The 23,620-nt window shown below is 48.2% G+C and overlaps 1 protein-coding gene across 12 annotated transcripts in view; it reads left to right on the top strand.

Moving 5' to 3' along the window:
• Positions 1-13,476: 13,476 nt before the first annotated feature.
• ERO1A (endoplasmic reticulum oxidoreductase 1 alpha) overlaps positions 13,477-23,620 on the top strand; it is a 51,125-nt gene continuing 40,981 nt past the window's right edge. For 4 of the 12 annotated variants that reach the window (XM_040968638.1, XM_040968634.1, XM_040968636.1 and 1 more), the window contains exon 1: positions 13,585-13,813. In XM_040968638.1, the coding sequence (XP_040824572.1) occupies positions 13,700-13,813 (114 nt within the window). In that variant the 5' untranslated portion in view covers positions 13,585-13,699. Of the gene's footprint in view, positions 13,814-23,620 lie in introns of all 12 variants that reach the window. The other 8 variants (XM_040968632.1, XM_040968637.1, XM_040968631.1 and 5 more) reach the window with 5 other exon arrangements.

Raw genomic sequence — 23,620 nt, forward strand, 5'->3', positions numbered from 1 at the left:
ATATATAATCTCAGAATGTAATAAACACAGTGAGACACGGTGACAGTATAGAGTCCTGGGGAGAATTCGTTTAAAACACCTAGTTGGGATGAGAAGCAGCAGGACGCGTAGAATGCGGGAGAACATTCTGAGGGGAGGAGGCAGCCCACGCAGGGGGTCCTGGTATCAGCTGGGCTCCCTTCCAGGTGTGTGGTAGAGAAGTGGGCACGAGATGGCCCGAAACACTGAGTTTTGGTGTCAACTAGAACTGTCTCAGATTTCTGTGATTTGGGATAGGAAAAAGCTTAATCTCCTGCTCCCTCTGTCCTAGCGCCCTTAACTGCTAAAACCTCATCCGGCAGCGAAAAGTGCCCCGCACCAACGCCGCAGTCTCCGTTGAGGCTGTCCCCTCCTCAGAAGGTACGGACAACTCTAGTTGTTGTGATAGCAATCTCTGTTCCTTTCCAGAAATGTTCCTGGGAACAGATCATCACTGCAGCAATAACATCTGCTAAATTATCCAACCTTGACTTATTGGAAAAAGTGCAAACTGATCAGATGCAAATTGATGTATATAAATACTCAAAAGTCACATATAAAGAATGTGTCTCAATTCGTTTTAAAAAGTGTATGAGTATCGTGTGACTAGCCTATTCTGTGTTTCTAAATGACTGGACCTTGAGGTAGATAATAAACAACGAAGATGCATTGGGCAGGGACAGTCCCTTCTCCCACTCATGGCAACTTCTCTGGTCCAACTGGTCCATCTAGATCAAAACATCAACATTTAAAGACGACAGAGTGAGGCACAGGGGGAAAAATAGACCATGAGGCTGGTTCAACACAAGAAATATTTAAGAGTAGTTACTAGTACAATTTTATTTAATTATTTAAAAGACAGAGATCAGAAAGTAATAGACAGCTCCTATGGGGATTCACTCCCCAGTGGCCCTCAGCAGCTGAGGCTGGGCCAGACTGGAGCCAGGAACTGGCTGTGTGCTAAGCTGGGCAGGTGTGTTAAGCCAGCGGTTAGCATCCTGCATCAGAATGCCCTGCTTGGCTTCCTGACTCCAGCTCTTAAGTCCAGCTGGTGCTAACCCACCTCTGGAGGGGTAGCAGTGAGGACTCCAATGTCTGCCTTCCGACCACTGCCACACTCCGGTCTGGGCAAGCCCCAGCCACGGTGGCATTTGGAGGGTGCCTGGCAGATGGGGGCCTGCCTGTCCATCTGTCCTCTCTCAGAGTAAAAACTAAATTTTGTTGCTTCTATGTTGACCTCCAGTTTTTAAAGTGATAATGTTTAAGCTGCCATTTCTCTTTTGTATGTATCTGAGAGGTGGAGCGACAGGCAACAGAAAAGATCCACTGGTTCACTTTGGAGACACGCACAGGAGCTTCGCTTTGCTCTGGGACCTGAAGCCCGGAATCAGGAACAAGAATCGAGGTCTCCCCTGTGGGTAGCAGGGCTGCATTATCCGAGCCATCCTCCTGCCTCCCAGGATGTGTATTAGCCAGAAGCTGACGTCACGCGCCAAAGCCAGAGATGGAACCCGACAGTCTGACGTCAGACACAGGTGCTTCAATGACGTCAGGCACAGGTGCTTCAATGACGTCAGGCACAGGTGCTTAGCTGCTGGGCCACACGGCCGCCCCCTGACAGTCTGACATCAGCTGCTTCAATGACGGCTTACCTGCTGGGTCACACGACCGCCCCCTGCTTTAGGATTTATCCTTGGACTCTCCAGTTAGGAAGATAAAGATCAACTACTCTTATGTCACTCCAGACAGGGACTTGCCACAAGTCTTCACACATATTATAATGAGGATTCTTCCAAAAGTGTATGCAAAAAACTTTATGGATTTAAATTTTTTTATGAGAAAAATAAGTTGATCTTTAAATTCTCCCTTTCCATTTACTTTTGGAGATCCTGTGTTTAAGTGCACGTTTCAGTTGGGTTACACTCCACCAGGAGTTTAATTGCAGGGCCATAAATGCCAAATCAGCTACAGTTGGTGTTTGTTATAAAACTTTCTTCAGCTCTCTGGTTTTGTTTGTTTTGTGGGTACTCACTGATTCTTCCCCAGGTTTTCAATACAAGTGTTAACTTCCTGTAAGTAGTGTTTTTCTGTAAGTCACACAGGGATTCCTCCATTTCCATTTTTCCCCTAGGTAAAACCTCCTGGAGGCCTCATGCTGCTGTTCTTCCCGGGGTCCCCGTGTTTCCCACAGCTCTCGTCTTAAAACTCCTCTTTCGTGTGTGATCTTGTCTTTTCCTGTTTCACCTCTTTTTTTTTTTTTAAGATTTATTTATTTTTATTGGAAAGTCAGATATAGAAAGAGGAGGAGAGACAGAGAGGAAGATCTTCCATCCCATGATTCACTCCCCAAGTGAGCAAAACAGCTGGGGCTGAGCCGATCTGAAGCCAGGAGCCAGGGACTTCCTCCAGGTCTCCTACACGGGTGCAGGGTCCCAAGGCTCTGGGCCGTCCTCTGCTGCTTTCCCAGGCCACAAGCAGGGAGCTGGATGGGAAGTGGAGCTGCCGGGATTAGAACCAGCACCCACATGGGATCCTGGGTGTGTTCAAGGCGAGGACTTTAACCACTATGCTATCACGCCAGGCCCTGATTCACCACTTTGACTTCATCACACCCTGTGAGCAATTACGGAGAGAAGATTTAAAGATGTCTGTTATTGAAGCCTTTGCATGTATAAAAAGGTCTCACTCCGAGCCCAGCGGCGTGGCCTAGCAGCTCAAGTCCTCACCTTGAACGCCCCAGGATACCATATGGACGCCAGTTCTAATTCTGGAAGCTCCACTTCCCATCCAGCTCCCTGCTTGTGACCTGGAAAAGCAGTCAAGGACGGCCAAAAGCCTTGCGACCCTGCACCCACATGGGAGACCTGGAAGAAGCTCCTGGATCCTGGCTTCGAATCGGCATAGCATCGGCTGTTTTGCTCACTTGGGGAGTGAATCATCGGACGGAAGGTCTTCCTCTCTGTCTCTCCTCCTCTCTGTATATCTGACTTTCCAATAAATAAATAAAATCTAAAAAAAAAAAGAATTCTTTAAAAAAAAAAAAAGGTCTCACTCCTACTCTCTTACTTGATTGGCTCGCTCTAGAATTGTCTCAGAATTGTGAAGACCTTGCTCCATTGTCCTGCAGCTTCCAGGGCCTGTGGAATGCCCGCGGGATTCTCCATTCTTTGCAGGGTTCAGGTTTTGCCTTCTGAAAGCTTCCACTCTGTCGGGGCATTTCCAACTCCCTGAGCCTCTTCATCCAGGAAGCCAGCTGTCAAGACCTGCTCTCCTCTAGTTTCACGTTTTCTCAGTGTTAGAGTCACAGCTCGCCAAATGTTAGCATCGCCGACCGCCAGGGAAAGAATCACGCAGCCAAATGTATGAAAAGGATCTTTATTTCAAGGCACCACAGTCACGGGCTTCCCTTCCCCACGCAGCACAAAGACGTGAAGGAGTGAGCTGCAGAGGAATAAGGGCGCTGAAGAGACAGGAAGGAGCCTTTTAAACTCTCCTTGACACGGAGGCTGAGAAAGGGGGTCACCTCGGCCCTCATTGGCGGGGAGATATGGGTCAGTGCTGCTCACTGGTGCAGTGGTGGTCTCACAGCCGGAGGGACCAGCCAGAATCCCGCCATCCATTCCGGGTTTGGTTGGAGGCAGCTCGCCCTTCTCCGGTTACGTGGTAGCCATCACTCAGGGGAGTGTTTGTAAGTCAGACTCTGTTCTTCCTGAAATAACCCTCTCAGTTTTCCATTTCTTCTCATTTATTCTGCCTCACTGGCTCCTTGTTGCCCAATGGGGGAGATTTCCTCAGTGCTTCTGTTAAAACCTTTCACTTTGGTTGTCATGCGTGTAGTTTCTTTCTTTCTTTTTTAAGATTTATTTTATTCTTATTACAAAGTCAGATATACAGAGAGGAGGAGAGACAGAGAGGAAGATCTTCTGTCCGATGATTCATTCCCAAGTGAGCGCAATGGCCGATGCTAAGCTGATTTGAAGCCAGGATCCAGGAACTTCTTCCAGGTCTCCCACACGGGTGCAGGGTCCCAAGGCTTTGGGCCGTCCTCGACTGCTTTCCCAGGCCACAAGCAGGGAGCTGGATGGGAAGTGGAGCTTCCGGAATTAGAACTGGCGCCCATATGGGATCCCGGGCGTTCAAGGTGAGGACTTTAGCTGCTAGGCCATGGCCGCCTCTTGGCCCATGCGTGCAGTTTCTAAGAGCTCATTCTCGAGGCCGGAGCAGTGGCATGCTGGGATCCCATATGGTCACCGGGTCTCATCCTGGCTGCCCCACTTCCCATCCAGCTCCCTGCTTGTGGCCTGGGAAAGCAGTGGAGGACAGCCCAAAGCCTTGGGACCCTGCACCTGGTGGGAGGCCCAGAAGAAGCTCCTGGCTCTTGGCTTTGGATTGGCTCAGCCCCAGCGGTTGTGTTCACTTGGGGAGTGAATCATCGGACGGAAGATCTTCCTCTCTGTCTCTCCTCCTCTTTGTATATCTGACTTTGTAATAAAAAATAAATAAATCTTAAAAACAGTGAGAGCTCATTCTCATGCTGTCATTCTGGTTTCTAAAATCCTGTTTGTGTGTCTTTGTGGATGTTTATTACAGCTTTCTGTTTGGTAGTCTTTGCTTAAAATCTCCCTTTTTCCTCCCCGGTCTGTTCTGATCTGTTTGCTGTTGATGAGCCTTGCTTTCTGACCATTGAGTGAGAGGAGCACAAGAAGGCAGTGGACTTCTGATGAAGAGGAGGGTCCAACTAGTAAAAAAAAATTTTTTTTTTAATTTATTTGAAAGGCAGAGACACATACACAAACATAGAAAGACAGTGCTGGTTGCCAGTACACTCCCACAGCAGCCAGGGCTCTGGGTCAGAGGTTGGGCACTCAGTCAGGATCTCCTGAATGCCAAGGGCACAGCTCCTCCTGCTTCCAGAAGCTGCAACTAGCAGCCAAGCTTAAACCCAGAAACTCTGATATGGGATGCAACCACTGTGTTAAACACTTACTCCTCATTGGTTTTTTTGGTTTTGGTTTTTAGATTTCATTGGTTACTCCTAGAAGAACTTTCCGATTCCCTTTCCGACAGGACAAGGAAGTGGCAGGGCGGGATAGAGTGTGTGGAAGGCAGGTTTGTACAAAGCCCGCAACTTTGAAGCTGAGCATGACAGGCAGTCTGGAGTTTGGGGAGGAATTTTAACTGTGAAGGGACATCAGACAATTCACTCTTTTCAACCTAGATCTGTCTCTCCCTCTTCCCCTGGAACTGTGCTGAAACCAGAGTCCCTAAGCTTATGGCCACTCTTGTTAACTGGGTAATCCTGCTCCTGGAATGTCTTGTAAGTGAATGTCACATGTTTTTCTCCTGCTCAATGAATTGATAGTTTAATCCCTGTTTTGCGTCTGTCTACCCACATATTAACTTTTTGTGAATTTTTTCTAGTCAATTCCAACTCAATGTGACCTCTCCCCTGCAGCCCCCTATCACATTTACTTCTGCCTGAGCTGGTCACCTGGCTGCTAGAGGTTGTTATTTTACTCTTCATCACGCGTCTCCCTGTGACATCTCAGGCTGTCATTATCTCTTCAGGTTTGTCAATTAGTTTACTGTACATTCACTAATTTGCTCAGATCACCTTCTGGAACTATACACAGTGCTGAGTGTCAAACGCCTGGGCACATCAAGGCAACTTCTCTGCTCATCTGCGGCGTGGGGAAGGCGTGTATCAACACGTTAGTTCGATTTTATATGAAAATATAGTTGGGGGCCAATGTATGGCAAGTGTGTTAAGCCGCCATCTGTGACACCAGTAACCTGCATGGGTGCTGCTTTGAGTCTTGGCTGATCGCTTCCATCCCAGCTCCCTGCTACTGTCCCTAAGAAAGCAGAAGCGGATCGCTCTACACCTGCGTGTGAGACTGGAGGAAGATCTGGCTGCTGGCTTCAGCATAACCCAGCCCTGGCCCTTGCAACCACTTGGGGAATAAAGCAGCAGGTGGAAGATCTCTCTAGCTTTTCTCTCTCTGCCTTTTAAATAAATAAGTCTTAAAAGAAGAAAAAATAAAAACACAACTTTGGAAACTCTGGGAACTACAAAAGAAGGGCTAGGGGAAACATCAAGTGGGTTTCAGGGCCTGAGCAGAATCGTAAACAATTAGTGGCCAGCACAGTCACGTTGTGTCTTCCTTTTTCCCTTCACCTACGGTGCTACCAGCATCCTATATGAGCACCAGTTCGAGTCTCTGCTGCTCCACTTTTGTTCCAGCTCCCTGCTAACGGCCCAAGGCCTTTGGCCCTTGCACTCATGTGGGAGACTCAGAAGATACTCCTGGCTCCTGCCTTCAGACAAGCGCAGCACTGATTGTTGTAGCCATTTGGGGAGTGAACCAGCAGATGGAAGACCTCTGTATCTTCCTCTGTTTCTGTAACTCTTTCAAGGAAAATCCTTAAAAAAAAAAAAGCAAAATTAGCAAAGTATTAATCAAGGCTGATATGGATTGGGGTGAGGATGAAAATATTTCAGCAGAAACCCCCTCCAGGTGAGCTGAGACAGCAAGTAGGCACAGGTGGCAAGTGTTCAGGGGCTGCGAGACAGGTTAAGGCCACAGGAGGTGGTGGCCATCGTGGGGGAACCTTGCACATCATGCTAAGAGTCTGGGACTCAGTTCTTCAGACAAGACTTCTGCAAGATGTGTCACATGATTAGATGGACAATGTTGAAAAACCAGGGAAATATAGGGAATGTTTACTGAAAGGATGAGGCAAAAAAAAAAAAAGCAGTGAGAAATACTAAAGGCTGGAGGTTATGTCCTGGGTAAAATGGTGGAGACCAGGAATGAACTGAAATGATACATAGAGTTCAGACTGTCAGGTTTGATGGAGCTGCAGGTTAGGGGGTGGGGACAGTGTTTGGCAGGTGGTTGCTCTGCTGATTGGGATGCCCGCCATGCACCTGTGAGAATATGGGTTTCATGTTCAACTCCAGCTCCAGATTCCATTTTTCTGGCCAGTGCACACCCCAGGGGCAGCCTGATGGCTCCAGGGATTGGCTCCCCCCATTCACTCAGGAGTTCTCGGTTCTCAGCTTTGGTCTGGCTTACCTGTGGTCATTACCAACCCTGGTGGGGTTGTGGGGGACAGGGCAAAAAACAGGAGTGTCTCTCTTTCTCTGTTAGGCTGACGTGGCACAACTTCCCCACTCAGGTTCTGGACACTTAGAAAGAAGGGTCTAGCAAATGTTCCAAGTTTATACTTAGTCAGCAAACTTTAGATAAGTAGATTTAATCAAACATGTTTCCTGTGCATTCGGTGCATTGCTTAGATACTAACAGAAATCTCTGTGCCCGATTTTGAGGAGCTGGGTTCAGGTCATTTCCTGCCGTGGTCATTAACAATAATCATGGCTGTTATTTGCACAGTAATCAGAATCCCATCCAGAAATGCTGCATGCATTAAACCGCTGTCATGCTGTTGTTATAATCACTAGTATTAGAATCACAAGGTTGTGACCTTGTTCATCACTCAAAAATGCGGTGGTGTTTAGAGAAGTGGTAATGGGTGGAAGGCTGGGCTTTCAGAAAGCAAAGGTTGAACTGTGTCCCCTGCTGGGCGCTCTTGAAATAGTTATCAAATGACTCAGCACTCATGGGTCCTAACAGACAAGACGACTGCCTGGGCAGGTGTATTTGACAAGTCAACTTTTACAAAGGACTGGCTCTCAGGCAGGCTTCAGGCAAATTCACACCCACGCACAATGCTGAGTTCTATATACTCTAAACCCCTTATACATTTGCAGGGAAAAATTGTAATGATCAGGAAAACAAAGAAAATAACTGCCCTATACAGATTCTGCTAACTAGAAATCTGTTCCCTACTAGATTTTTGCTTTTATGGATAAAATTTCCAATGTGTGATTATTAAAGTGTATAAGGTTTGCATCTCCCAAGTTACAGGCCATTGCATCAGGGAGGGAATCCAGAGCTAATCCATGTTGAAATTACTTTTGTTTCCCTGAAACATGAAGCTTTATTCCTTTAATTTCTCCCTTTTCTTCCTGAGACTGTTTTTTTTTTTTTTCAGATTTATTTTGAATGTAAAGTCAGATATACGGAGAGGAGGAGAGACAGAGAGAAAGATCTTCCGTCTGATGATTCACTCCTAAAGCGGCTGCAATGGCTGGAGCTGAACCAATCTGAAGCCAGGAGCTTGGAGCCTCCTCCAGGTCTCCCACACGGGTGCAGGGTCCTAAGGTCTTGGGCTGTCCTCCACTGCTTCCCCAAGCCACAAGCAGGGAGCTGGATGGGAAGTGGGGCCACCAGGATTAGAACTGGTGCCCATATGGGATCCAGGCGCGTTCAAGGCAAGGACTTTAGCCACTAGGCTACCACACTGGGGCCCTGTCATTTTTCATGGCTTAATTTTTGAAGATGAATCCTATGAAAGTGTGAATGATGTTTATATCACAAATGCGTTTTGACACAGCACCTGTTAAGATCTGTGGGAACATCTGGATGTTTGAGACCGTAACTCTCACTTAGAAGCATAGGGAGTTTACCTTTTGGGTGGTGGAAATATGAAGGGGAAAACGTCATAAAGACTATATAGCAAGGGCCCGGTGTTGTGGCCTAGCAGCTAAAGTCCTCGCCTTGAACACACCTGGATCCCATATGGGCACCGGTTCTAATCCCGGTGGCTCCACTTCTCATCCAGCTCCCTGCTTGTGGCCTGGGAAAATAGTAGAAGATGGTCCAAAACCTGGGGACCCTGCACTCACACAGGAGACCTGGAAGAAGCTCCTGGCTCCTGACTTCAGATTGGTGCAGCTCAGGCTGTTGCTGCCACTTGAGGAGTAAGCCAGCAGGTGGAAGATCTTTCTCTCTGTATCTCATTCTCTCTACATAGCTGCCTTTCCAATAAAGACAAATAAATAAATAACCTTCCAAGCCGGCATGGTAAAGTAGTAGCTTAATCCTCTGCCTGTAGCACAGGAATCCTGCAGGGATGCCGGTTCTTATCCCAGCTGCTCCCTGTCTGTGCCAGCTCTCTGCGTATAACCTGGGAAAGCAGCAAAGGATGGCTCAGGTCTTTGGGCTTTTGTACCCATGTGGAAGATCCAGAAGAAACTCCTGGCTCCTGGTTTTGGACTGGCCCACTCAGGCCACTGTGACCATTTGGCTAGTGAACCAGAAGATGAAAGATCTCTGTCTCTCTCTCTGTCTCTCTTTCTGTCTGTGTAACTCTGCTTTCCAAATAAAAACAAGTAAGTCCTTAAAAAAAATTAAGGAAGGAATCCTTCAAACAGGTGTGGGGTGATGTCATTTGGGTTTTGATTTGTGTTTCCCTGTTATTTATTTATTTAAAAGAGAAAGAGTGCATCTCCATCTGTTGGTTCACTCCCCAAATCATTTCAATAGCAGGGCTGGGTCAAGCCAATTTCTTTTATTATTACTATTAAATTTATTTATTTTGATGATTTTTACATTGTGAGAAGGATGTATGCCCACATGGACCACTGATTAGGTATGGGAAAAAGTGGGTGAGGCAATTGCTTCCTATTATTTTTTCCTTCCTGTATCTAGAGAAAGAGGGGAGGGAAGGGAAGAGGGCCTCTCCAAGCAGCCCAACCGCATTAGTACTCGGGGAGGGGGACAGCCATTCGATGTCACCCTAGGGTCCCCAATGTGGTACCCCAAGGGTACTGCTTTAGTTGTTTTGATCTGAGATGCTGTTAATTTCGTTTCTCCAAGATTGAGAAAATCCTTCTAAGTTCCATTGGTTGGTGTAGTCCACCTCGGAGTCTCCATTTGCCCAGGCACTTGCTATCAAAGCTTGGCTAGGAGAGTTGTCCAATTTGTTCTGTCCTCCATTTTCTGCCATGGTACTAAATGTCCTCTGTGGGTCTCAGCGAGCTGTCATGTTGCCCATGTGCATCTGGGCATGCCGTCCACTGCACAGGCTTCAGCAACTGAGGAGGTTAGGTCAATTTTTATATCCAGGATTTCTATCCTGGTCTCCAAAGGTTGGCAAGTGTCCAAGCACTTGGGCCATCTTCAAAGGCCTTCTCAGGCACATTTACAGGAAGCTGTCCCAAAAGTGGCAGTGTCTGGCTGGAACCAGCACCCCGGTGTAGCATGCTGGAAATATAAGCTGTGGCTTTTACCCTCTTTTGGGGTAAAAAAGAAATCAGATTTTTTTGTTTTGCTATGCTTTTTAGGTCTGTATACTTCTGTCAGTTTGTTTTACTATTGATTTCAGTTGCTTATACTCTCATATTTGTTTCTGTGTAACTTGTCAAACCAAAAATAGCAAAGCTGTTTAAGGATCCAATAGAAGATGAATAGATGAAGATAAACGGTTATCTGTGTACATGAAAATACTGTACAGCCTTTAAAGTGAGAGATTCTGCCTTTGCAACAATGTGGATGGTATTGGATGGCCTTTTGTTCCTTGGAGAGGACACAGAAAGACAAATGCTGTATGATCCCACTTAATATGTGGCATTAAAGAATCAATCTCATAGGAACAAGGAGAAAGCTGGTTACTAGGGACTGGGCCAGAAGCGGGGTAGGGCTGGAGAAAGGAGAGATGTTGATCAAACTGTATAAAGAGAAAGATATTCTGGTGATCTAGTGCACTGCACGGTGTCAACAGTCAGTGATAATCTTTGTTAACATCTTGGAATTACTGAAAGAGCCTGTGTTTAATGATCTAACCACAAGGAATGGTAAACGGTGAGGGTCGTGATGGACATGGGAATTTTCTTAATTAGTATTTCTACCATATGTATATGGATTAAAACATACTGTACTGTATAAATTCACACAATTAATATTATATACTAATATATATATATAATCAGCTATATATTATATATAATCAGTTGGTAATTTTTAGGGGCTGGTGCTATGACATGGCAGGTAAAGTCACTGCCTGTGATACTGGCATTCTATATGGGTGTTTGATTATGTCCTGGCTGCTCCACTTTCAATCCAGCTAGGGCGTGGGAAAGCAGCAGAGCACGGCCACGTGCTCGGGCCCCTGTATCCGCGTGATGCTCTAGAGTAGCTGGCTCCTGCATCAAGTTCAGTTTGACACGGCTTTAAGTTTATTGCCTTGAAATTCATTCAGAGCCTGGAAGTGTGTGAAGAGGAAACCAGGAAGATGACTTCCAAGAAAAGATCAGGACGCTCTCTGCTTCGATGTAGCGAAGAACCGTTCAGGCATATTAGTTTGTGCATGTGGAGTGTGGTAGGTAGCGAAATTGGCATTTTCCAGGCCCATTAGGATCTCAGATGGGTTGAGTTTTTACCACGTGCTGGTCGATTGGGCAGTGGTGCACGGCCACAGGCATTGCAGTAAGGTATGTATCTAAGGCATGTGCCCTTTTAAGATTTCTTTGAAAGGCAGAGCAATAGAAAGATGAACACACACACACACACACACACACACGCACAGCGGGGAGGGGGGAGTTGGGGTAGAAGCCGTGAGTCTGGAACTCCACCCTGGTCTCCCACGTGAGGAACTGGAGCCATCTTCTACTGTCTTCCTGGGTGCCTTAGCTGAATCCAAAGCAAGGCAGCCTGGCCCAACTCTGTGCTCCAGTGTGAGATGCCAGCATCACAGTGGGAACTTGACCTGCTCTGCCACAACACAGACCCATCCATATGTGACTGTAAATCTCACTCTGGATAGCTCGTATAAGCATTCTACATTTTTGTTGTTGTTAGAAAAGAGGAATAATATGTATTTGGGACATAGTAAATCCTAAGTTTCAGCCAATGATGACTTTACAAAATCTGTTTTTTAATAAAGGATAATATGGGGCCCAGTGCAGTGGCACAGTGGTTAAAGTCCTTCGCCTTGCACGCCCCAGGATCCCATATGGGTGCCAGTTCTAATCCTGGCAGCCCTGCTTCCCATCCAGATCCCTGTCTGTGGCCTGGGAAAGCAGTCGAGGACAGCCCAAAGCCTTGGGGCCCTGCACCCTTGTGGGAGACCTGGAAGAAGTTCCTGGATCCTGGCTTTAGATCGGCATAGCATCGGCCGTTGCGGTCACTTGGGGAGTGAATCATCGGACGGAAGATCTTCCTTTGTGTCTCTTCTCCTCTCTATATATCTGACTTTCCAATAAATAAATACATCTTAAAAAAGGAAAATAACAGAAAATATTTCAAGTGTGCCAGATGTTGCAGTCTCATTTCACCTTGAACATTTTTGTTGTGTCCAGATTTTGAGATCCCCAGAAATCCGCAGGAGTCTGAAGTCGATCCAAGTGCACAAGGATGGTTTATCCAAGCTCAGCACATCCGAGCCTGGGGTCTTGGTTGAGAGCAGGCAGCTGGCTGACCAACCAGCCTACCAGTCGGCTGAGTCTAACACCCCTTACTGGGGGTGTGGCTCAGAGCAGCACATTCATAGGGTTTTTATAGGGGCAGTCCACAATAGCTTGAAAAGGGGCAACTCACAATAGCCTGCAAGGTGAGGGGAAATACCACACATTCCCTACCTACCTGCCCCCAGCAGCTAAGGTAAGCATCCACTTAATTACTTGGAACCACCTGTGAGATAACCAGACCTGGGTGGGCCTTGATTCCTAAGAATTGGGGCCCATCAGGGCTAAAGGTCACAGAGGCCGTTTAGCCTGCTAACTCACACCGTTTCTTAGTACCTATGAGCCATGAACAAACGGTTGGGATTTTGACACTGAGGTTCTTGGCTTCTTAAAAATGCTGAGTCTCAAGGCTGAAGGTTCCAAGATCCGCACTGGGCTTGCAAGGATGCAGCTCTGTCTGCTACTCAGGTCCCGACATCCGCTCGCATCCGCTGCTCTCCGCCGGCCACTAGGTGCCTAGGAAATGACAGGGTGGCCGCCACCGTGAGCGCGGTCCCCACTGTGCGCCCTTGCCACACCTGGCTGTGAGATGAGTCTAGTGCGTGTGAAACACATATGGGATTTCAAAACGAGAGAGAGAGAAAAAAAACCAGGACACTATGGATCAATGTCGTCAGTAACGATTACACTTCGAACTACTATTTTGTTCACACTGGGTTAAATAAAATAGATTTTGAAAATAAATGTCACCTGTTTCTTTTGGCTCCTTTGGGGTGACTCCTAGAAACTCTGCATCACATATACACCTTTCCCAGCGTTGAGACTGTGCCAGGGTCACGGTGGACACGTAATTGGTTTGGCTGGATTTCCTTGCATTGCGATACGGAAGGACAGGCCGCAAGTGCGCGGGGTGGGGCGGGGCCCCGCACGGAAACCCGGGCCCCTCCGGCTGTGGCAGGCGTCCACGCAGCGGGCAAAGGCCCTCACCCCCAGCCCCGACTCCGGCGCGGGGTCTCGGGCGCGCGCCCAGCGTGGGGGGACCCTGGTTCCGGTGGATGGTGTGTGTGTTTTAGGGGCCGGGCCGGGCGGGGCCGAGCCGGGAAGCCGGCTGGTGCGTCAGCCTCACGCGCGCGGGGTAGGAAGCCGGCCCGAGGCCCGGGCGGCCGGCGCGGGCGCCGCGGCACGTCCGCAGGCTCCGCCGGGAGGTGGCGGCCGCTGAGAGGCGGGAGAGCCGAGGGCGGGCCAGGGAGGCGGCCCGGAGGTGGGGCGGCACCGGGGGGCCGGCCCGCGCGGGCTTCATCTGAGGGCGCGCGGCCTGCGCCCGGGTGCTGGCAACTGGGAGGCGCGGGCGAACGAGCTGCCGGAGCGGCTATGGGCCGCGGCTGGGGCTTCCTGATCGGCCTGCTGGGCGCCGTGGGGCTCTTGGGCGCCGGCCACGGCGGGCAGCAAGCCTCGGAGACGGCGGCGCAGAGGTGCTTCTGCCAGGTGAGGAGGTTTGGGAGTGTTGGTGCTGCTTGGCCCCGGCGCCCCGCGCTCTGTCCGGCGCGGCCCGGCAGGTGAGGGGTTGGAGTGCGTCTTTGCGTTTCCTCCTGCGGGAACGCGTGCCCTGTGCTCGTGCTCCGAGCCGGGGCTGTGTCCTTTGCCGCTCGCCTCGCCACCGCAGAGAGCACCGCTTCTCCTCCGGCGCTCCAGACCGGGCGAGGGGTGCGGGTGCCTAGGCTGGGACTTACTCAGTTGCCTTTTGCATCTTTGTGTTCCTGCCCCTTCCGAGGACGGTGTGTGCAGTGTGCACCGCGCTCTCACACGTTGGCTGTGAACACGTTGCTGGGGTCTTTCTGACTTGACCTGGGACTCATGGACCCTGTGGCTGGGCAGGTTTGCTGGCCCCAACAGCCTTTTGTAGGGGCGCTGCTGTTAGATGCGGTGGTAGTGAGGGATCGCCCTGTGCGTGTTGTGTCCAAGTCGGGACACCAAGATAGCTGAACTGAAGGGAAGGCGGTCCTTGCTTTTTCAATGCACACATTTGGTTAGTAGTTTACTATGAACATTTCCTGAGATGAGCAGCGATTATGGATTTTTCGAGCGAAACAATTCGAAGAAACTTACCATCATTACTGTGAAATTGACTTCAGTGAGGAATGGGGGAGACCCTCCGTTTTCCAGGAAACCCAGGAGTAGGCGTTCGGATGCCTTCTTTTCAGTGGATTTTATCACCAGTTTATGGTCAGTAAAGAAACGTTTGTGGGTGGAGAGGTTGGTACCTGTGGTGGAGAGAATCAGCTCCTTGAATGCTCCCAGGAGAGAGAGGTATCCTGTCTCTGATGGCCTGAGGTTCTGGGATTATGTTGTGCGAGTGCTTGGGGAGTGGAAGTGGGCGTCGACTGGGACTTGTCAGGGGCGTGGAAGGGAAATTATAGCTTTACCGCTAGCATTGAACAACTCTGTTAACCTCCAGGGATTGGGAATGGCGCGGCGTCAGGTGTTCCAGAGGCGAAAGGGTCGACAACCTAAAGCTTAAAGGTTAAAAAGTAAATAAGGGGCTTGCAAACCCGGTGTTTAGTACTGAAAGATAGGGTAACGTTTGAACTGTCTGGACATTGGGGCAGAGGGACACAAGTATAGGTTGAGCTCTTAAGTTGTCACCTTTTTAGAGATATGCTTAAAACTGGGAAGCTTTTAATTTTTAGCCTTTTTCTTCTCATTAGTGATTAAACTCCCCCTCCCCCCCCCTTTGCAGCATCCTCAGATTTAAATATTCTCCCAACCCATAAAAATCCGTTAGGCTCCTTACTTTTCCTTGTAGACCAAGAGGGGGGTTGTTATGTGTTTCATGGTCAGTATTTAAAAACAGAAAATTGGGACCTTAAGCTAAGAAATAATTTTTTTTTAAGTGAGTTTCTTTTTTTTTTTAAGATTTATTTATTTTTATTACAAAGTCAGATATACAGAGAAGAGGAGAGACAGAGAGGAAGATCTTCCATCCGATGATTCACTCCCCAAGTGAGCGCAACGGTCGGTGCTGTGCCCATCCGAAGCCAGGAACCTCTTCCAGGTCTCCCGCGCGGGTGCAGGGGCCCAAAGCTTTGGGCTGTCCTCGACTGCTTTCCCAGGCCACAAACAGGGATCTGGATGGGAAGTGGAGCTTCCGGGATTGGAACTGGCGCCCATATGGGATCCTGGCGCGTTGAAGGCGAGGACTTTAGCCACTAGGCCACGGCGTCAGGCCCACTAAGAACTAATTTTAAGAGCGATTAGTAATGCTGTACTGGCGGAAGATGTGTGTGTGGTACAGAGTGTTTCACAACAGGCCAGCAACGGTCACGTCCAGAGGGGAGGGCCTGGACTGGAGTCCTGCTTCCTTTGCTCAGCCCAGCTTCCTGCTCGCATGTGCCTTGGGAGGCCACAGGTGATGGTCCTGTGCTGGAGTGCTGTCACCCCTGTCCAGACCTAGACTGGGCTGTGGTGTCCTGGCTTCTCCCTGGGCAGGGGAAGGATACCCAAATCTGCTTTGCAAAATAACTAAATAAATAATAATTTAAAAAAAGGGTCTACAAAGATGATCAACATAATTAATAAATGAAACAAGTCAGGTGTCAGTTATGGTCAGTTTTACCAGAGACGAGGGTGAGGGGACAGGAGAGTGGGCATGTGGAGCAGAGACGAGCTTACAGACAGATGCACGGACAGACACCTGTGACTGGAAGGTGCAGAGGAGGCTGCACCGGCATGTAGCAGGCTCATCCTCCACCTGCAGCACTGCTAGTTCGTGTGCTGGAAGTCTGCGTCTGGTCCAGCTCCCTGCTGGCAGGAGAGCATTTCCTTCTCACTGGGCAAGCAGTGAAGGCTGGCTCCAGGCTTTGGGCCCCTGCACTCAGGTAGAAGACCCAGAAGAAGCACCTGGCCTCTAAATTCAGACTGGCGCAGCCCTTTGGGGAGTGAGCCAGTTGATGGAAGATCTCCCTGAGTCTCTCTCTCTCTAACTCTTTCAAGTAGAATAAATACATCTTGGAAAAAACAAAAGCTCAGGATCACTGTGTACTCTGAGTGCTTGGGCCAGGGTAACCGGGTACACTTCTGCTGTGAGCCACTCACAGTTTGATGAATAATGTTCACTGGGGCTAGTGGAAGGCCCTGGCTCGAAGTTAACAAAACAAGCTGTTGCTAGAAAGTAAAGACTTAAGTTTTCTGCTGAGCAAAGTCTTCTCGGGTACTATTCAGAGCGTCCAAAGAGCCGCAAGAGTTTTGTCGATTCTGTTTTGTAAGTTGTCTTATCTTCGTTCTCTTCCTGTTTCCTGTCCCTCTTACCCCTCGCTACTGCTGTTGCCTCATCACACTGTGCTGGCTTATGCTAAGGCTTCAGCTCTGATTTGAGGCAGAGCAGCTTGTGGTTATTCAACTTTTGAAAGCCATTGACATTAACCCTGTAGGGCCATACAATTAATCGAATTAAGTTCAGCAAGCATTTGTTGGTGTCTACTCGGACAAGGCATGAGATGTTGGCAAGATGAATTACAGAATGGTTTTGATATTCCACGTTGCTGAGTCCGTTAACTGGAGAGATGACAGATAAGACATGGTGCTAGTAGGAATATCAAAAGTGTTTTTCTGCTTAGTGAGTCGAATGCATGTTTTTCTGGAATTGATCGTTTAAATGGGGTGACGGCTCCAGATATGTCTTTCAGCTTCGTTATTATATGTGTCTGTAAGTTGACATTCACATCCTACTAAAATCCCTTTTAATGTGTAAGTTCTTTTGATAATGTGTAATGTGACAGTGTGTAAATTCACTGTTAACTTGCTCAAAGTCAGTGACTTACTGGGGACTGATGTTGTAGCATGGCAACTTCAGCTGCCTCCAGCAATACTGGCGACCTGTGAGAGTACCCCAGAGTTTCAGCTGCTCCCATTCCCCATCCAGCCCCCCCCCCAAAATAAAATGGCTTTTCTGAAAGTAGGTTACTTTTAGAGTGTACTATAGATCGACTGCAAAATTGTATTTTAGCAGATTTAGCCTGTCATTTGTTCTGTGACCACAGATTTTAAACAGAATGTTAATTGCTAGCTAAAGTGACTGGGCCACTAGGGGACTGTTTGGTAATGTTGGGCGGGGATGGAAGTGGAGGATTAAAGTTCAAATCCAGGGATCTTTGGAGCAGGTTATGCTGGAGGGTTGTGTACCCATGGAGTGCCTGCTACATTCCAGGCTCTTCTCAAGAAAACATGTGTCATAATTTTTTCATTCTTGAAATAGTTTGATGGCAACTTAAGGTTTCAGTAAGATTAAGATTTCAAAGCAGGACTAGCTCTGGTGTCCTTGGAATGGTACCTGCCACGTATTGTAGCATCTTTGGTGTTTCCATTGGTAGAGTTGACCGGTACACTCGTCAGTGAGTGAACAATTTTCCTGTTTTTCATCCTCCATATCTGCTGGTTTTTATCCTTTTACCCAAGTCTTGCCCTCTGCTGGTGGACCAGTGTTTCATTCTCTCTGTATTTGAGCTAAGAAAGATCTGCAGATGAGATCTTACAATGCTTGCCTTCCTCTGTCTGTTTTATCTCACTTAACAACGTGAATATTGGGGCAAATGGCAGGCTCTCTCCTTCGATTTATTGATTTGAAAGATAGAGTTACAGAAGGGGAGAGAGAGAGAAACAGAGAAAGGCGGAGAGATCTTTAGTCGGCTGTTTCATTCCCTACTGGGCCAGAATGACTGGGCCCCTCCCTGCCAGGTTGACGCCAGGAGCCTGGAACTCTGTCTGGGTTCTTCCATGTGGGTGATGGGCTCAGTGATTAGGCCAATCTCTGCTGCTTTCTCCTGTGCATTAGCAGGCGCTGGATCAGAAGCAGAGTAGCTGGGTCTTAAATGGATGCACGTATGGGATGCCTCGGTCATACAGGTGGCAGCTTAACCCCATTGTACCACAATGATGTCCCAAGAACTCATTTTTTAAAGCTGAGTAATTTTTCTCTGTGTGCACATGTATAGCACAATTTCTTTATAAAACATTTTTATGGGCGTGGTGCAGTATTCTAGCAGCTAAAGTTCTTGCATTTACGTGCCAGGATCCCATATGGGCACCGGTTCTAATCCTGGTAACTCCACTTCCCAATCAGTGCCCTGCTTGTGGCCTGGGAAAGCAATCAAGGATGGCCTAAAGCCTTGGGACCCTGCACCCATGTGGAAGACCTGAAAGAAGCTTCTGGCCTCAGATGGGCTCAGCTCTGGCCATTGTGGCTACTTGGGGAGTGAATCATCGGACGGAAGATCTTCCTCTCTCCTCCTTTGAGTATATCTGACTTTGCAATAAAAATAAATCTTTTTTTTTTTTTTAAAGATTTATTTTTATTATTTTTTTTTCATTGGAAAGGCGGATATACAGAGAGGAGAGACAGAGAGGAAGATCCTCCGTCCGATGATTCACTCCCCAAGTGAGCGCAACGGGTCGATGCTATGCCGATCCGAAGCCAGGAGCCTCTTCTGGGTCTCCCACGCGGGTGCAGGTTCCCAAAGCTTTGGGCCGTCCTCGACTGCTTTCCCAGGCCACAGGCAGGGAGCTGGAAGGGAAGTGGGGCTGCCGGGATTAGAACCGGCGCCCATATGGGATCCCGGGGGTGCAAGGCGAGGACTTTAACCACTTGCGCCACCGCGCCGGGCCCAATAAAAATAAATCTTAAAAAAATTTTTTTTTTAATTTACTTTATTTAAAAGAGAAGGGGAAATACTGAAACAGAGGACTGAATTCTTTCAATGACTCACTCTTTAAATGCCATACATTTCAGAGCTGTGCCAGGCAGAAGCTGGTAGCCGGAAATGCAGGTTAAGTTCCCCATGTACATGTCAGGGACCCAAGTACTTCAGCCATCACCTGCTGCCTTCCATTGTGTAAGCTGGAGCTAGTCTTCATGAAGCCAGGCAATCTCATAGGATACAGGTATCCTAAATGGCATCTTAACCACTAAGCCGAAGCTTACCTTACACCACACTTACCTTAAAAAAAAAAAGTTATTTTATTTGAATGGCAGAGAAAGGCAAAGCAAAGTCCCACTGGTTCATTTCCTGGAATTTCCTTAGTAGCTGAGGCTAGGCCAGCTGGAGTCAGGAGCCTCGAGGACAGTTTAGGTCTGTAGGTCTTCACGTGGGTGACAGGAACCTACCGCTCAGGCCTCAGTGCTGCCTGCCCGCAAATGTGTTAGCAGGAAGCTAGACCTGGTGGCATCACAGCTGGGACTTGAATCCAAGTACTCTGACATGTCATGTGGGCACCCCAAGCATCTTTGTGGAAAAAATTAATTTCTGGGGCTGGCACAGTGGCTGAATTGGTCTCTCCTTCTCTCTCTGTAAATTTGCTTTTCAAAAAAAAAAGACATATAAAAAAGAAAAACATCAGTTAATTTATTTGAAATAAGTTGGAGAAGGGAAGAGACAGAGAGCAAAAGAGGTCTTTGATTTGCTAGTTCACTCCCTCTACATGTCCATAACGGTTAGGAGGGATTGGGCCGCACCCAAGGGGGCCTGGAGTTCTCTCCTGTGTGGCTCGTAGGCGTCTGAGCACTTGGGCTGTCCTGGTTTCCCAGGTATGTCATCAGGGAGCTGGAGGGGCAGCAGAGCAGCCAGGCCTTGAGTGGGACTGCAAGCAGGTGTGCCCTGATACGCGTGCAGTTATCTCAAAGTCACGGCTTCGCCTGTGCCACAGTGCTAACGCTACAACTAGCATCTGAGCACTAGGCCAAATGCCCCCTCTCGGTGCATATCACTTCTCTTTTTAAGATTTATTTTATTTTTATTGGGAAGTCATAGAGAGGAGAGACAGAAAGGAAGATCTTCTGTCCACTGATTCACTCCCCAAGTGCCTGCAGCAGCTGAAGCTGCACTGATCCGAAGCCAGGGACCAGGAGCCTCTCCTGGGTTTTCCACACAGTTGCAGCGTCCCAAGGCTTTGTGGGTAATAACAGCATCTTGTATTCAGGATTTTTGCTCTTGCCACAGAGAGAAAATGGTTGAATTCGTGAGCGGTGGATGCGATCTTTTGTTTTGTTATATGATCATAAAGCCAGAGAATCGGATGCACCTGACATTCTTTGCCAAATAATGCATTCTTCGCACGTATTGAACGATTGATTGATTACTTATTTGCTTTTTCCTGCCCCTTTCCCCATTGGCTGATTACTGCCCGAGACCTGGGGCAGTGGCTTCAGCAGGTCTTGGCCAGTAATTCTCCTGGGAGCTGGGGCAGGTGAGGCTGCGGTTTGAAAGCACTCAGGCCCCTGAGGTAGGGCTGGAGTTCTGTTTGATTTGGGGAGATCGCAGGCTGGTTGTTTTGTGGCTCTGTACCCTGAGGCTCACGTGAAGTGACCTTTGTGGCAGATTAGCAGCTGTGCTTTGCTTTTGGTTTCGTTTATAGGACCTAGTTTTGTTTCCAGGCTTCCACCCTGGATCTGGTCCCTGGATTTCTGTGCTGGTCCTTAACACTGTCTTGGTATCTGTGTTACCCTCAGCTTTGTGCATCTGGGCTGGCTTTGCATCTGCCACTTTCCCTCTGGGGATCGGGTTCTGCAGTCTGTTCCCTGGCTTCCCTGAACGAAATGCCTTGGGGAGCTTCCGGTAGCTTTCTTAGTAAATTAGACTAAAGGTTGGGCAAGATGCTAAGCACAATGGGTGTCCACCTTCCCTGCCTGCTGCGAGCCTGTCCTGATTGTAGGGGCTGTTAGTGGGTTCCACAGGTGTTTCTGTGCTGCTGCTCTCTGCTGACAGGTGACAGTGGGCAGCATTTATTCCTTTTTTAAAAAAGATTTATTTATTTTTATTGGAAAGGTGGATATACAGAGAGAAGGATAAACAGAGGAAGATCTTCTGTACAATAGTTCACTCCCCAAGCGGCCGCAACAGCTGGAGCTTAGTCAATCCGAAGCCAGGAGCCAGGAACTTCATCTGGGTCACCCATTTGGGTTCAGGGTCCCTAAGCATTGGGCTGTCCTTGGCTGCTTTCCCAGGCCACAGACAGGGAGCTGGATGGGTAGCAGGGGCTGCCAGGATTAGAACCGGCACCCATATGGGATCCCGGCACATGCAAGGCAAGGACTTCAACCACTATGCTATGGTGCTGGGCCCATTTATTCCTTCTTTATGCAACCTTATTCCACAGTAAATATTGAACACCCACTATGTGCTTCCTGGAAATACAGTGTTAAGTGCTGGGAATGCATGGATGAAAAAACATTTTGCTTTCAAGGATGCTGCCTTCTGGTGGACAGGAGCCCAGTGCAACACTGAGATCAGTTCCACACAGATACACAATTCTTACGCGTGGGGGCATCCTGAGAGCTCACTGGGAGAGGCAGCTAACTCAGCAGGTGGTGAGGACTGGCCTGTCCTGAAGGTCTTTCTTCTTCCTTTAATGAGTTCCTCAGGGGGACAAATGGATTGCTTCACACTCTTCCTGTGAGGGTTTTTGCACGTTCACTTCCTTGTGGAATGTGAGGTCTCTGCTCTTATTCCTTTGCCTTTTGCAGTCTGTTGTTCTTTGTGTGAAAATTTGTAGCACATTGTTGCGCTTAGAAGTTTATTTTGAAGCTCCAAGGTAGGTGTGAAAAGTGCAATCAATCTGAGTTAGAAGCAGTTTCATGCTGTTATTATCTAAAATGAGATTATTGTGTACTTAGGAGTTTTAGTAGGAAAATGGGACAGATTGGCATATGAAATGGAAATGATCAATACATGACAGTATATGTAGATCAGATTTTTTCATCGCTGTTTTGTGATGTTCTCAGATAAAAAGTGTTGTAGGGTTTTTGACTCCAAATACGGCAACAATTCTTGTCTTGCAGGAAAGAAGAATTTTCGTGCGGACTCAGTTTAGTTTTTTTTTTTAAGATTTATTTATTTAGTGGAAAGTCAGAAGTACAGAGAGGAGGAGAAATAGAGAGGAAGATCTTCTGTCCGATGATTCACTCCCCAAGTGAGCAAGATGGCCGATGCTATGCTGATCTGAAGCCAGGATCCAGGAACCTCTTCCAGGTCTCCCACACAGGTGCAGGGTCCCAAGGCTTATGGGCCATCCTCGACTGCTTTCCCAGGCCACAAGCAGGGAGCTGGAAAGGAAGTGGAGGTGCCGGGATTAGAACTGGCACCCATATGGGATCCCTGTGCTTTCAAGGTGAGGACTTTAGCTGCTAGGCCATGTTGCCAGGCCCACAGTTTAGTTTTTTTTTTTTTTTAAAGATTTATTTTTTTATTGGAAAGGCAGATATATGTTAGTTATTTAAAAGAATGTAAGAGTTCTAGTGCTAGGTTATACGATATTAAGAGACTTTACGCGCAGCTAATTCTCGCAACCTGGTTCTTTACCGTGAGCTGAAAACACCAGACGCAACGACATATCTTAGGAAGTTTATTCCAGCGAGGCAGGAATAGGGGAAGGGGAAGGAGGGGGAAGGGAGGTAAGAAGGAGGAGAGGGAGAGCAGGGGAGAGGAACCAAGGAGAGAGCAAGAGCAAGAGAGAGAGCAAGAGAGAGAGAGAGAGAACCGAGTGGGGCAGGAACAGGGGAAGGGGAGGGAAGGGAGGAAGAGCAGGGGAGAGGAACCAAGGAGAGGAAGAGAGAGAGCAAAAAGGGCGAACCGCACCTGGGGGCCTTTTTTGTCTGCCAGGTGTGGGGGGGCGGGGATTGGGAGGGATTGAGGTCAAGGCCCCAGGGGATTGGTGCCTGCAGGTGAATGCCTGGGGATGATTGGCGAGTGGGCGGGTTTGGGGAAGGGGCTGGGAGATTGGGGGTGGGATTCTCAGGTGGAATGCCAGGTTACATCTGATTGGTGGATGGCTGCACTGGCGCGAATCCCGTGAGCTGCTAGGAAGAAATGGCGCAGGGTCCAGGGTAGGATATTGGAATAAATCCTTATATTCCTCCCTTTTGTTATATATAAAGGAAGAGGGGCATTGTTCTCTATGGCTTCTAGGAGCTGTTTTCTCTTGGCAGTGGTTGCAGCCTGGTGGGAGGAATGGGAGATGGAGGAACACTTCTAGTCCTGCAAAAGAAACTGGTTACTGGTTTGATTAGAAAAGAACTTTTACATTTCAGTGGATGGGAATGGAGGGAAGGGTTATTAAGAGTCCCTTGGAAAAGCTGGCTTGAGTTCATTTTTTGTTAGCCAGGCTTTGTTATACTGGATTCTTCATTACTCCTGAATGGTCAATGCAGACAAAGTAGCTTCACCAGGAACCAGAGACCCTGACTGCCTATCATACTATCTAACTCCTCACATTTCCAAACAGGAGTGAACAGGGATAACGGGACGA

The sequence above is a fragment of the Ochotona curzoniae genome, unplaced genomic scaffold (genome assembly GCF_017591425.1).
Source record: "Ochotona curzoniae isolate NIBS_2020 unplaced genomic scaffold, NIBS_Ocur_1.0 scaffold_4701, whole genome shotgun sequence".
Classification (NCBI taxonomy): Eukaryota; Metazoa; Chordata; class Mammalia; order Lagomorpha; family Ochotonidae; genus Ochotona; species Ochotona curzoniae.